The 11,811-nt window shown below is 50.9% G+C and overlaps 1 protein-coding gene across 1 annotated transcript in view; it reads left to right on the top strand.

Moving 5' to 3' along the window:
• Positions 1 to 1,838, top strand: part of SRRM2 (serine/arginine repetitive matrix 2) — a 31,247-nt gene extending 29,409 nt beyond the window's left edge. The window contains 4 exon segments of the mRNA XM_038754024.1: positions 330 to 543; positions 545 to 621; positions 1,383 to 1,496; positions 1,721 to 1,838. Of these exon segments, the coding sequence (XP_038609952.1) occupies positions 330 to 543; positions 545 to 621; positions 1,383 to 1,496; positions 1,721 to 1,838 (523 nt within the window).
• The last annotated feature ends 9,973 nt before the right edge of the window (positions 1,839 to 11,811 follow it).

Here is an 11,811-nt window from a genome sequence, read left to right as displayed (position 1 = left end):
GGGGGGGCTCTCCTGGCCCGGAAGATCTCCAGGGAAGGAGAAGTCACACAGCCTTGCCTCCCCAGTTTCAGGGTCTCTCCCGCCAGAAGGTCTTGAGGTTTACCCGCTCTCCCTCCTGCTGCAGGGCCCGCCCCTTCTTTTCTTTGGTCTCCATTGGAAGCGGGGGACAGCTGGCCACTGGTCTTCAGAGTCTATCCCTGGAGAGCCTTGAAGGCCGGTAACCAACCGCCCCCTTCCCCCGCCTGCCCGGCCTTACTCTCTCCAGGCGCTGCAAGGGACCGGGAGGGGTTCCCCCTCTCTGACCCCCCACCCCTCTTCCTCTCCCGCAGGGTCCCCAGCCCCAGCCCGGCCCCCAAGGAGGTTGTTCGGGAAGGGCGGCCCCCGGAGCCCACCCCAGCCAAACGGAAACGGCGCTCCAGTAGCTCCAGCTCCTCCTCCTCCTCTTCGTCGTCCTCCTCCTCCTCCTCTTCCTCCTCCTCCTCCTCCTCTTCCTCCTCCTCGTCCTCCTCCTCCTCCTCCTCTTCCTCCTCCTCCTCCTCCCCCCCCCTCCCCCGGCAAACCAGGCCCTCAGGCCTTACCCAAAGCTGCGAGTCCCAAGAAACCGTCCCCTGGAGAGAGGAGGTGTGTATTCCCGGGGGGAAGAGGGCGGGTGGCGGCGGAGGCCGAGTGCGCCAAACGCGGTCTTTTTGTGCCCGGTCGAGGGGAGGGGAAGTGGGGGGCGAGCCAAGGCATCCGGCGTGATGGAGGGCCGACCCGGTTTAAGGGATGGGAAGTTGCCCGGCGTTGGGGGAGGGGGGGGAGGATCCGTCCAGGAGAGCGTGACAGTGGTAGAGAGGCCGGAGGCGAGAGGCGTTGGCGAGCTGGGGCGGTGGGATGGCTAGCGCCTGGAGGAAGGCTTGCGGAGGCGCCGCTGTTTCCCGGCACGTTGGGCGAGCGAGCGAGCGGGGCGAGGACAGGACTCGTAGGGAGCGGGAGGGGACGGGGCAGTGGGCGACCCCCCGTCCGGCCTCTGAGCCGGGACTACTGCCGAGTGTGCCGCCCGTTTTGACCTAGCGACGCGGAGGAAGGAAGGAAGGAGGTAGATGAGTACGTACTGGGGGCGGGAGCGCCTGGGGGCGGGGCGGGGGGCTCGGGGGAGGCCGGGCCCCGCGGCCGACTCTTGCGGCTGGGCCCAGTACCCGTCGCGGGCTGCCGCAGGGCCCAGCACTTTCTCCGTGAGGACAGAACTGTCGAGTAAGGCAGTGATCCCACTTCCTCCCAGTATTCAGCGGTGCCCCTTACTGGAGGTGGAATACTGGGCTGGATAGATTAGTTTATTCCAGTATAGCGTCTCTTAGGGGTCTCCCCCTCTCCACCCCCCCACCCCCCAACCTACTCCCCAGGTCCCGCAGTCCCCGGAAGCCCATAGACTCTCTGCGGGATTCCCGCTCGCTCAGCTATTCACCCGCAGAGCGTCGCCGACCCTCACCCCAGCCCTCCCCGCGGGACCAGCACAGGTAGGGGGGGCTTTCCAGTCCTCCATGGGGAAACGGGGCCCTTCCGTTGCTTCCCGTCCCCACGCTCGCCGGAAGGAGGGATCTCTCCTTTCCTCTCGTTCCCTCCTCCACTCCCCCCCACCCCGTGCCGCTCGGTGGGCTGAGTAAATGAAAACTCCACCCCCTCCCGAGCCCCGGGAAGGCCCCACTCTGATGGTCGTGTCCCGTTCCGTCTTGTGTTGCAGCAGTGGCGAGCGGGGTTCCCGACGGGGCCCCGGAGGAGGGGACAGCCGTTCCCCGGGCCACAAACGCAGGCGGGAGACACCCAGCCCTCGTCCCATCCGCCACCGCTCCTCCAGGTAGGTGTCCTGGTCCCCCGCCCCGGCTCGGGTCCCCGAGTCACTCCTTCCCGGGACCTTCTCAGCACCTCCCCGGGCTGTGGGTCCTTTCTCCGCGCTCTTCCCTGGCACAGGGAGGGATGAGGGAAATGAATTCCGTCCAGGCTCCGTGGCCCCTCTCACTCCGTCCCTCTCTCTCTCTCTCTTTTGCAGGTCTCCATAGTTTGTTTTCAGCAGATCCTACCATCCTCCCTCATCTCCCCTTTCCCCCACCCCATTCCCCCCATCCCACCCTGGAGCTGCAGGAAGTGCCCTCCTTTCCCCACAGAGCCCCAGGGTAGGGGGGCCCCGGTTTGCCCCCCTCCCCCTTAACCCCTGGCAGCATCTTGAGGGGAGGTTCCCCTATTTCCCGATTCCTCCTCGTTTCTTTGGTTTCGTTTTATTTTTATTTTTATTTTTTTTTGTTCTGTGAAATGTTGATCTCTGTGAGTTTTTTCTGGTTCACGTGTTTTTGGGGGGTTTGGGGGTGGGAGGGAATGATTAGGAAGGGGGGGGGGTTGCGGGGGAGCGGCAGGTTTTTGGGGGTCCCGGAGTTCAAGGTGACTGTGGGGAGCTGCTCTCCTCCCCTTCTCAGACCCCTGAGAGCCTCAGGGCCGGCAGTGTGGAGCCTGGGGGCCCTAGGGGGGTGGGCTCTTGGGAGAGCAGGGGTCACAATGGCATGGGGTGGTTGGCCCCTGGAGTGGGGGTGGGGGGGGGTGGGCGGGGAGTCCCTTCAATCGGCCGTGGGGCCCCTCCCCCCGACTTTTCTTCTTCTTCTTCTTCACGTTTCTTAAAGGCATTTTTGGTTTTTTTTTTAATCTGTACAGCGAGAGCGACTTTTTCTGTCGAATAAAAATGAGAAATGCACGAGCCGGATCTGGACTGTGTTCATTTGGCGAGGAGTGGGGGGCATTTAGGGCTTGGTCAGGGGAGGGGGAGTAGAGGGGGAGAGCCGGGGCTCTTTCCCGCCCTGGGTGGGTCGATCATTTTAGCCAACGTCGCATCAATCAATCAATCAATCAATCAATCAATCGATCGTATTTATTGAGCGCTTACTATGTGCAGAGCACTGTACTAAGCACTTGGGAAGTACAAATTGGCAACACATAGAGACAGTCCCTACCCAACAGTGGGCTCACGGTCTAAAAGGGGGAGACAGAGAACAGAACCAAACATACCAACAAAATAAAATAAATAGGATAGAAATGTACAAGTAAAATAAATAAATAGAGTAATAAATATGTACAACCATATATACATATATACAGGTGCTGTGGGGAAGGGAAGGAGGTAAGATGGGGGGATGGAGAGGGGGACGAGGGGGAGAGGAGGGAAGGGGTTCAGTCTGGGAAGGCCTCCCAGCTGCTGACGCTCCTCGCCCCTCCTCTGATATCTTGGGTCATCTTGTTAGACGTGTTCTGTTCTGTGGCACTTGAGTCCCGTAATTCCTCTCTATCATCATCATCAATCGTATTTATTGAGTGCTGTGTGCAGAGCACTGGACTAAGCGCTTGGGAAGTACAAGTTGGCAACATAGTCCCTACCCAACAGTGGGCTCACAGTCTAAAAGGGGGAGACAGAGAACAAAACCAAACATACTAACAAAATAAAATAAATAGAATAGATATGTACAAGTAAAATAGAGTAATAAATATGTACATATATAGAATGCAAAGTTGCTTAGTGAAGGGATGGTAGGTCAGCTGTCAACCGTGCACCGGTTCTCATCAGGAGCAAGTTCCCGCTCTGCATCCCACACTGGCAGGGTCTGTCTTCCCTAGCCTGGGAGGTGGGCCACTGCCTGCCGAAACACGAGAGGCCCATGGGCAGGGACGGAGGGAGGTGACTACTGGGCTCTTGGGGCCTGGGGTGCTGGCTGGACTGGTTCGGGGGTGGGACAGGGTGGGAATATCACAGCTCCATGTCGCTCAGAGGGTTTAGTTTCCAAGTGGTCACCCCAGTACTCCCAGAACCCACTTAGCTCCTTGTCCTACTCCTTGCCGTTTCCTCAGAGCAGCTCCTTTCTCTCCCCCAGGGCATATCATCAGGGAACTCAGAGCAGCTCCTTTCTCTCCCCCAGGGCATATCATCAGGGAAATTTGGCCCCTCTTTTCTGTTGTGGGGATGGGAATTACCATCCAAACCCTGTCCTCACCTTGACTTTCCCGTCACCAATACCACCATCCTCCATCTCGCAAGCTTGCTACTTTGGCGTAATCCACGACTCATCCCTCTCATTCAACCCACACTTTCAATTCCCCACCAAAGCCCCCCGCGTCTATCTTCGCAACATCTCTAGAATCCTCTGCATCCAAACGGCTACCACGTCGATCGAAGTACTATCATGTCTTGCCTTGGCTACAGCTTCAGCCCCCTTACTGACTTGCCTGCCTCCTGTCTTTTCCCCACTCCAGTGCACTCTGCTGCCCGGTTCACTTTTCTAAAAAAAACCCCAAACTTAAAAACAGCAGCCGTTTCCCGTCTCCCCAGTTCTCCAGCGGCTGCCCGTCCACCTTCACATCAAATTGAAAGTGCTTACCATTAGCTTTAAGGCTCTGTCAGTTTGCCCCCCCCCCACTTAACCTCGCTGATTTCCTGCTACAACCCAGCCTGCTCACTTAGCTCCTCTGACACTAACCTACTCTCTGTACCTTAGTCTCATCTACTTTCTTGATCGTGAGCTCTAATTCCCACCGCTGTATTCTCCTTTCTTGATTGTGAGCTCTAATTCCCACCGCTGTATCTACTTTCTTGATTGTGAGCTCTAATTCCCACCGCTGTATTCTACTTCCTTGATTGTGAGCTCTAATTCCCACCTCTGTATCTACTTTCTTGATCGTGAGCTCTAATTCCCACCGCTGTATTCTACTTTCTTGGTTGTGAGCTCCAATTCCCACCGCTGTATTCTACTTTGATTGTGAGCTCCAATTCCCACTGCTGTATTCTGCTTTCTTGATTGTGAGCTCCAATTCCCACCCCTGTATTCTTTCCCCAGTGTTTAGTATAGTGCTCTGCACCCAGTAAGTGCTACTGCTACTACTTCTACTAATTGTTAGGATTGTCTTGGGCCAAGGCACTCGGTTCAATCACGTCCTGATTCATTCAATTCCAAGCTTGTAGATTTTTGAATCCCCAAATCACCCCTCAGTCGTTCTTATCCATCAAATTGAAAGTGCTTACCATTAGCTTTAAGGCACTGTCAGTTTGCCCCCTCCTACTTTACCTCGCTGATTTCCTGCTACAACCCAGCCCGCTCACTTAGCTCCTCTGACACTAACCTACTCTCTGCACCTTAGTCTCATATACTTTGATTGTGAGCTCTAATTCCCACCGTTTTATCTGCTTTCTTGATTGTGAGCTCTAATTCCCACCGCTGTATTCTACTTTCTTGATTGTGAGCTAATTCCCACCGCTGTATTCTACTTTCTTGATTGTGAGCTCTAATTCCCACCGCTGTATCTACATTCTTGATCGTGAGCTCTAATTCCCACCGCTGTATTCTACTTCCTTGATCGTGAGCTCTAATTCCCACCGCTGTATCTACTTTCTTGATTGTGAGCTCTAATTCCCACCGCTGTATTCTACTTTCTTGATTGTGAGCTCTAATCCCACCCCTGTATTCTTTCCCCAGTGTTTAGTATAGTGCTCTGCACCCAGTAAGTGATACCGTTACTACTTCTACTAATTGTTAGGATTGTCTTGGGCCAAGGCACTCGGTTCAATTACGTCCTGATTCATTCAATTCCAAGCCTGTAGATTTTTGAATCCCCAAATCCCCCCTCAATTGTTCTTGTCATCTACTCTTGCTTCTAGATTGGAAGCTCATTATAGGCAGAGAGCATGTCTGCTAGCTCTGTTGTATTTAATAATGGCATTTATTGAGCGCTCACTATGTGCAAAGCACTGTTCTAAGCACTGGGAAGGTTACAAGGTGATGAGGTTGTCCCACGGGGGGCTCACAGTCTTAATCCCCATTTTACAGATGAGGTAACAGGCCCAGAGAACTTGTGACTTGCCCAGTCACACGGCTGACATTTGGCAGAGGCAGGATTTGAACCCATGACCTCTGACTCCAAAGCCCGGGCTCTTTCCACTGAGCCACGCTGCTTCTCTATTCTTCTGTATTTAACTCCCTAGTGCTTAGTTCAGTGCTCTGCACATAGCTGTCAATAAATACCAATGACTGGATGATAGATTGCTTCTGGCCCCTTGCCTGTGTCCTCCCCCGGGCCTGGAATTCCCTCCCTCCTTATATCAGAGAAGCAGCGTGGCTCAGTGGAAAGAACCTGGGCTTTGGAGTCAGAGGTCATGGGTTCAAATCCTGGCTCCGCCAATTGTCAGCTGTGTGACTTGGGGCAAGTCCATTCTCTCCTTCTCCAGCCCAGCCCGCACCCTCCGCTCCTCTGCCGCCAATCTCCTCACCGTACCTCGCTCTCGCCTGTCCCGCCATCGACCCCCGGCCCACGTCCTCCCCCGGGCCTGGAATGCCCCCAATCCCTCTGCCCATCCGCCAAGCTCGCTCTCTTCCTCCCTTCAAGGCCCTGCTGAGAGCTCACCTCCTCCAGGAGGCCTTCCCAGACTGAGCCCCTTCCTTCCTCTCCCCCTCGTCCCCCTCTCCATCCGCCCCATCTTACCTCCTTCCCTTCCCCACAGCACCTGTATATATGTATGTATGTTTGTACATATTTATTACTCTATTTATTTTACTTGAACATATCTATTCTATTTATTTTATTTTGTTAGTATGTTTGGTTTTGTTCTCTGTCTTCCCCTTTTAGACTGTGAGCCCACTGTTGGGTAGGGACTGTCTCTCTATGTTGCCAATTTGTACTTCCCAAGCGCTTAGTACAGTGCTCTGCACACAGTAAGCGCTCAATAAATACGATTGACGATGATGATGATGACTTCACTTCTCTGCGCCTCAGTTCCCTCATCTGTGAAATGGGGATTAAGATTGTGAGCCCCCCGTGGGACAACCTGATCACCTTGTATCCCCCCAGCGCTTAGAACAGTGCTTTGCACATAGTAAGCGCTTAACAAATACCATCACCATCATGTGGTAGATCACTGCTCTCCCAACCTTTGAAGTCCTAACCCTCCAGAGGCCTTGCCTGACTATTCCCCGTCATTTCCCCTTCTGCATCACCTAAATAGGCCACTTGGATCTGGGCCCTTTAATAATAATGGCATTTATTAAGCACTTACTATGTGCAAAGCACTGTTCTAAGCGCTGGGGAGGTTACAGGGTGATCAGGTTGTCCCACAGGGGGCTCAGTCTTAATCCCCATTTTACAGATGAGGCAACTGAGGCACAGAGAAGTGAAGTGACTTGCCCAAAGTCACCCAGCTGACAATTGGCGGAGCCGGGATTTGAACCCATGACCCCTGACTCCAAAGCCCGGGCTCTTTCCACTGAGCCACATTGATAACCAGACTCCACCAGCTGGGAGGGGGGGCCAGGTGCCCCAGGGGGTGGTGCTCGATTGTATGGCGGTCGCTTAGTACAGTGTTCTGTCTCCAGTAAGCGCTCAGCAAACACCATCGATGGATCGAGCATTCATTCAATCATATTTATTGAGCGCTTACGGTGTGCAGAGCACTGTACTAAGCGCTTTAAGCACTTGCTAATCACCCCACCCTCAGCCCCTTGTTTCCTCCTATTTCCCGGTTGTCCCACATGGGGTTCACAGTCTTCATCCCCGTTTTACAGATGAGGGAACTGAGGCCCAGAGAAGTGAAGTGACTTGCCCAAAGTCACACAGCTGACAGTACTATTTTATGTTGTGAATATGTTTTGTCATCTGTCTCCCCCTTCTCGACTGTAAGCCCATTGTTGGGTGGGGACTGTCTCTATATGTTGCCGACTTGTACTTCCCAAGCGCTTAGTCCAGTGCTCTGCACACAGTAAGCGCTCAATAAATACGATTGAATGAATGAATGAATGAATGAATATGGGCGTCTGTCTTCCCCTCTAGACTCTAGGCAGGGAGCGTGTCCACTAACTGTTGTATCCAGCGCTTAGTACAGTGCCTGCCACCTATTTAAGTGCTTAACAAATACCATCATCATTATTATTATTGAGCTCCCCCAGGTGCTTAGCACATTGCCCAGTCCACAGTAAGCAATCAATTGGATTATTAATAATAACAGCTTATTATTAATAATAACTAACAATTAATAACAATAATTAATTAATGATATTTAATAATTAATACTAATTAATAATTCCAGCGCTTAGTACAGTGCCTGCCACCTAGTTAAGTGCTTAACAAATACCATCATCATTATTATTATTGAGCTCCCCCAGGTGCTTAGCACATTGCCCAGTCCACAGTAATCAAATGGATTACTAATAATAATAGCTTATTATTAATAATAACTAATCATTAATAACAATAAATAATTAATAATGATTAATAATTAATACTAATTAATAATTCCAGCGCTTAGTACAGTGCCTGCCACCTAGTTAAGTGCTTAACAAATACCATCATCATTATTATTATTGAGCTCTCCCAGGTGCTTAGCACATTGCTCAGTCCACAGTAAGCAGTCAAATGGATTATTAATAATAATAGCTTATCATTAATAATAACTAAATTAATAATAATCAATCATTAATACTAATTAATAATTCCAGCGCTTAGTACAGTGCCTGCCACCTAGTTAAGTGCTTAACAAATACCATCATCATTATTATTACTGAGCTCCCCCAGGTGCTTAGCACATTGCTCAGTCCACAGTAAGCAGTCAAATGGATTATTAATAATAATAGCTTATCATTAATAATAACTAAATTAATAATAATCAATAATTAATACTAATTAATAATTCCAGCGCTTAGTACAGTGCCTGCCACCTAGTTAAGTGCTTAACAAATACCATCATCATTATTATTACTGAGCTCCCCCAGGTGCTTAGCACATTGCTCAGTCCACAGTAAGCAATCAAATGGATTATTAATAATAATAGCTTATTATTAATAATAACTAATAATCAACAATTAATACCAATTAATTATTAATACTAATTAATAATTCCAGCACTTAGTACAGTGCCTGCCACCTAGTTAAGTGCTTAACAAATACCATCATCATTATTATTATTGAGCTCTCCCAGGTGCTTAGCACATTGCTCAGTCCACAGTAAGCAATCAAATGGATTATTAATAATAGCTTATCATTAATAACAACCTATAATTAATAATATTCAATAATTAATAAATAATAATTATTAACAATAGCTAAGATTATTAATTAAAAATGATTAAGCGCTTAATGCAGTGCTCTGCACACAGTAAGCGCTCAATAAATACGATTGATGAATAATAATGACGGTTGAATATCATTCAAGAGCTTGGAGATTTAGTGGGATGGGAGCGGCCTGGGCTGATGGCTGTGCGATTCCCTGGAGATTGGCACACACTCTTTCCTACCACACAGCTCACCCAGGGGCCTCTACCAATTGTCAAGGTGAGCATAAGTTCATTTAATTGTATTTATTGAGCGCTTTCTGTGTGCAGAGCACTGTACTAAGCGCTTGGGAAGTACAAGTTGGCAACATATAGAGACGGTCCCTACCCAACAGCAGGCTCACAGTCTAGAAGCGGGGAGACAGAGAACAAAACAGCGTGGCTCAGTGGGAAGAGCCCGGGCTTTGGAGTCAGAGGTCATGGGTTCGAATCCCCGCTCTGCCACATGTCTGCTGTGTGACCTTGGGCAAATCACTTAACTTCTCCAAGCCTCAGTTGCCTCATCTGTAAAATGGGGATTAAGACTGGGAGCCCCATGGGGGCCAATCTGATCATTTTGTATCCCCCTCAGCGCTTAGGACAGTGCTTTGCACATAGTAAGTGCTTAACAAATGCCATTATTATTAAAACAAAACATATTAACAAAATAAAATAAATAGAATACACACATACAGAGTAATAAATACGTACAAACATATATACAGGTGCTGTGGGGAGGGGAAGGAGGTAAGGCAGGGGGATGGGGAGGGGGAGGTCTTGCTGGGGTCTATAAGGGGCAGAAACCACTGCCCCCTCCACATCTGGGCCTGGGCCTTCTAGACTGTGAGCCCACTGTTGGGTAGGGACCGTCTCTATACATTGCCAACTTGGACTTCCCAAGTGCTTAGTACAGTGCTCTGCACACAGTAAGCGCTCAATACGATTGATTGACACTTCTCTGCGCTAACGAGCCCTCCTGAAGGAAACGTGGTTTCCTAGAGGTGGCCTGTTAAGCGTAGGCAGTCTCTTGTTACCTCAGTGTGGTCACCAATGAGTCATCATCATCATCATCATCAATCGTATTTATTGGGCGCTGACTATGTGCAGAGCACTGTACTAAGCGCTTGGGAAGTACAAATTGGCAACATCTAGAGACAGTCCCTGCCCAACAGTGGGCTCACAGTCACTTGCCATCTGCCAATATCCTGGATTTTGGCCTGCTTCCACCCCTTGCATCTGTCTGGGGCACTTGTGGGCCCAGTGAGTACGGAACACAACAGAAAGCCTTGGTGGCCAGTACCCATCCCTTCCCGGATATCCCGGGAGTGACTATAGGGCCCAAGGAGGAAGTTCTCCTACAGCTAGAGAACTATCAGAACCCAAACTTGGGAGAGGAAGAACAAACGGTGGCCAAAGTTGAAGGTTGCGAACTAGGCCTTGTTGGAGAGAACGGCACTTTGGAAGGGGAAAGGGAGTCCTCGGGTAGAGGGGTACCACCTTCAAGAAGTATTTGGGGAAGGGGAAAGATCCTCGGATGGCCGACGTGATTCTGGAAGTGGCCGGGATCAGATGGCTCATCTCACATCTGTGGGATGATGGGGTCCGTCCAGTTGGACACAGCCACAGTGGCCCGGTCCCTCCTGCAGTGCCCGTTTAGGGCTGGGGAGAAAAGCCTGGCAAAGCAGCCGTCCCTCTCGTGCTCCCGGCCTCACAGGAGCAGCTGTGGACGGGCAAAGCGATACCGCTTAAGAGAAGCAGCATGGCTCAGTGGAAAGAGCAGGGGTTTGGGAGCCAGAGGTCACGGGTTCTAATCCCAGCTCCACCCCTTGTCAGCTGTGTGACTTCGGGCAAGTCACTTCTCTGGGCCTCAAATACCTCATCTGTAAAATAATGATGGCGTTTATTAAGCACTTACTATGTGCAAAGCACTACTCTAAGCGCAGGGGAGGTTACAAGGTGATCAGGTTGTCCCACATGGGGCTCACAGTCTTCACCCCCACTTTACAGCTGAGGTAACTGAGGCCCAGAGAAGTGACTTGCCCGAAGTCACACGGCTGACAAGTGGCGGAGCCGGGATCTGAACCCATGACCTCCGACTCCAACGCCCGGGCTCTTTCCACTGGGCCATTAAGACTGTGAACCCCACGTGGGACAACCCGATCACCTTGCATCCCCCCTCAGCGCTTAGAACAGTGCTCTGCACATAGTAAGCGCTTAAAGAATGCCGTTATAATAGAATAATAATTGCAACATAGAGCTATAGTTCATTCCAGGGGCGGCAGCAGTAGGGCCAGGCCTCACTCGTGGTCCCAGCGGGGCCTGACGCACAAAGCTTGCGTAGTGAAACCCGGGGATTTCCAGCTTCTTCAAGTTGCAGAGATCCGGGGGAGGTGTATATATGTTTGTATTACATATCTATCCTATTTATTTTATTTTGTTAGTATGTTTGGTTTTGTTCTCTGTCTCCCCCTTTTAGACTGTGAGCCAACTGTTGGGTAGGGACTGTCTCTATATGTTGCCAATTTGTACTTCCCAAGCGCTTAGTACAGTGCTCTGCACATAGTAAGCGCTCAATAAATACGATTGATGATGATGATGAGAGGAGAAGCGGAAGAGCTAGATGGGGGTGTAAACCTGAGCTGAGAGGCAGCAGAACTCCAGAGGGGGGGGAACCCCAAGAAGTCACAGAGATTTAGGTGGGGGGGAAGGAGGGAGGCAGAGGCAGCAG

Source organism: Tachyglossus aculeatus, chromosome 11, assembly GCF_015852505.1.
Source record: "Tachyglossus aculeatus isolate mTacAcu1 chromosome 11, mTacAcu1.pri, whole genome shotgun sequence".
NCBI lineage: Eukaryota > Metazoa > Chordata > Mammalia > Monotremata > Tachyglossidae > Tachyglossus > Tachyglossus aculeatus.
The sequence above is the reverse complement of the archived record's forward strand: the minus strand, read 5'-3'. Positions and strand labels throughout refer to the sequence as shown.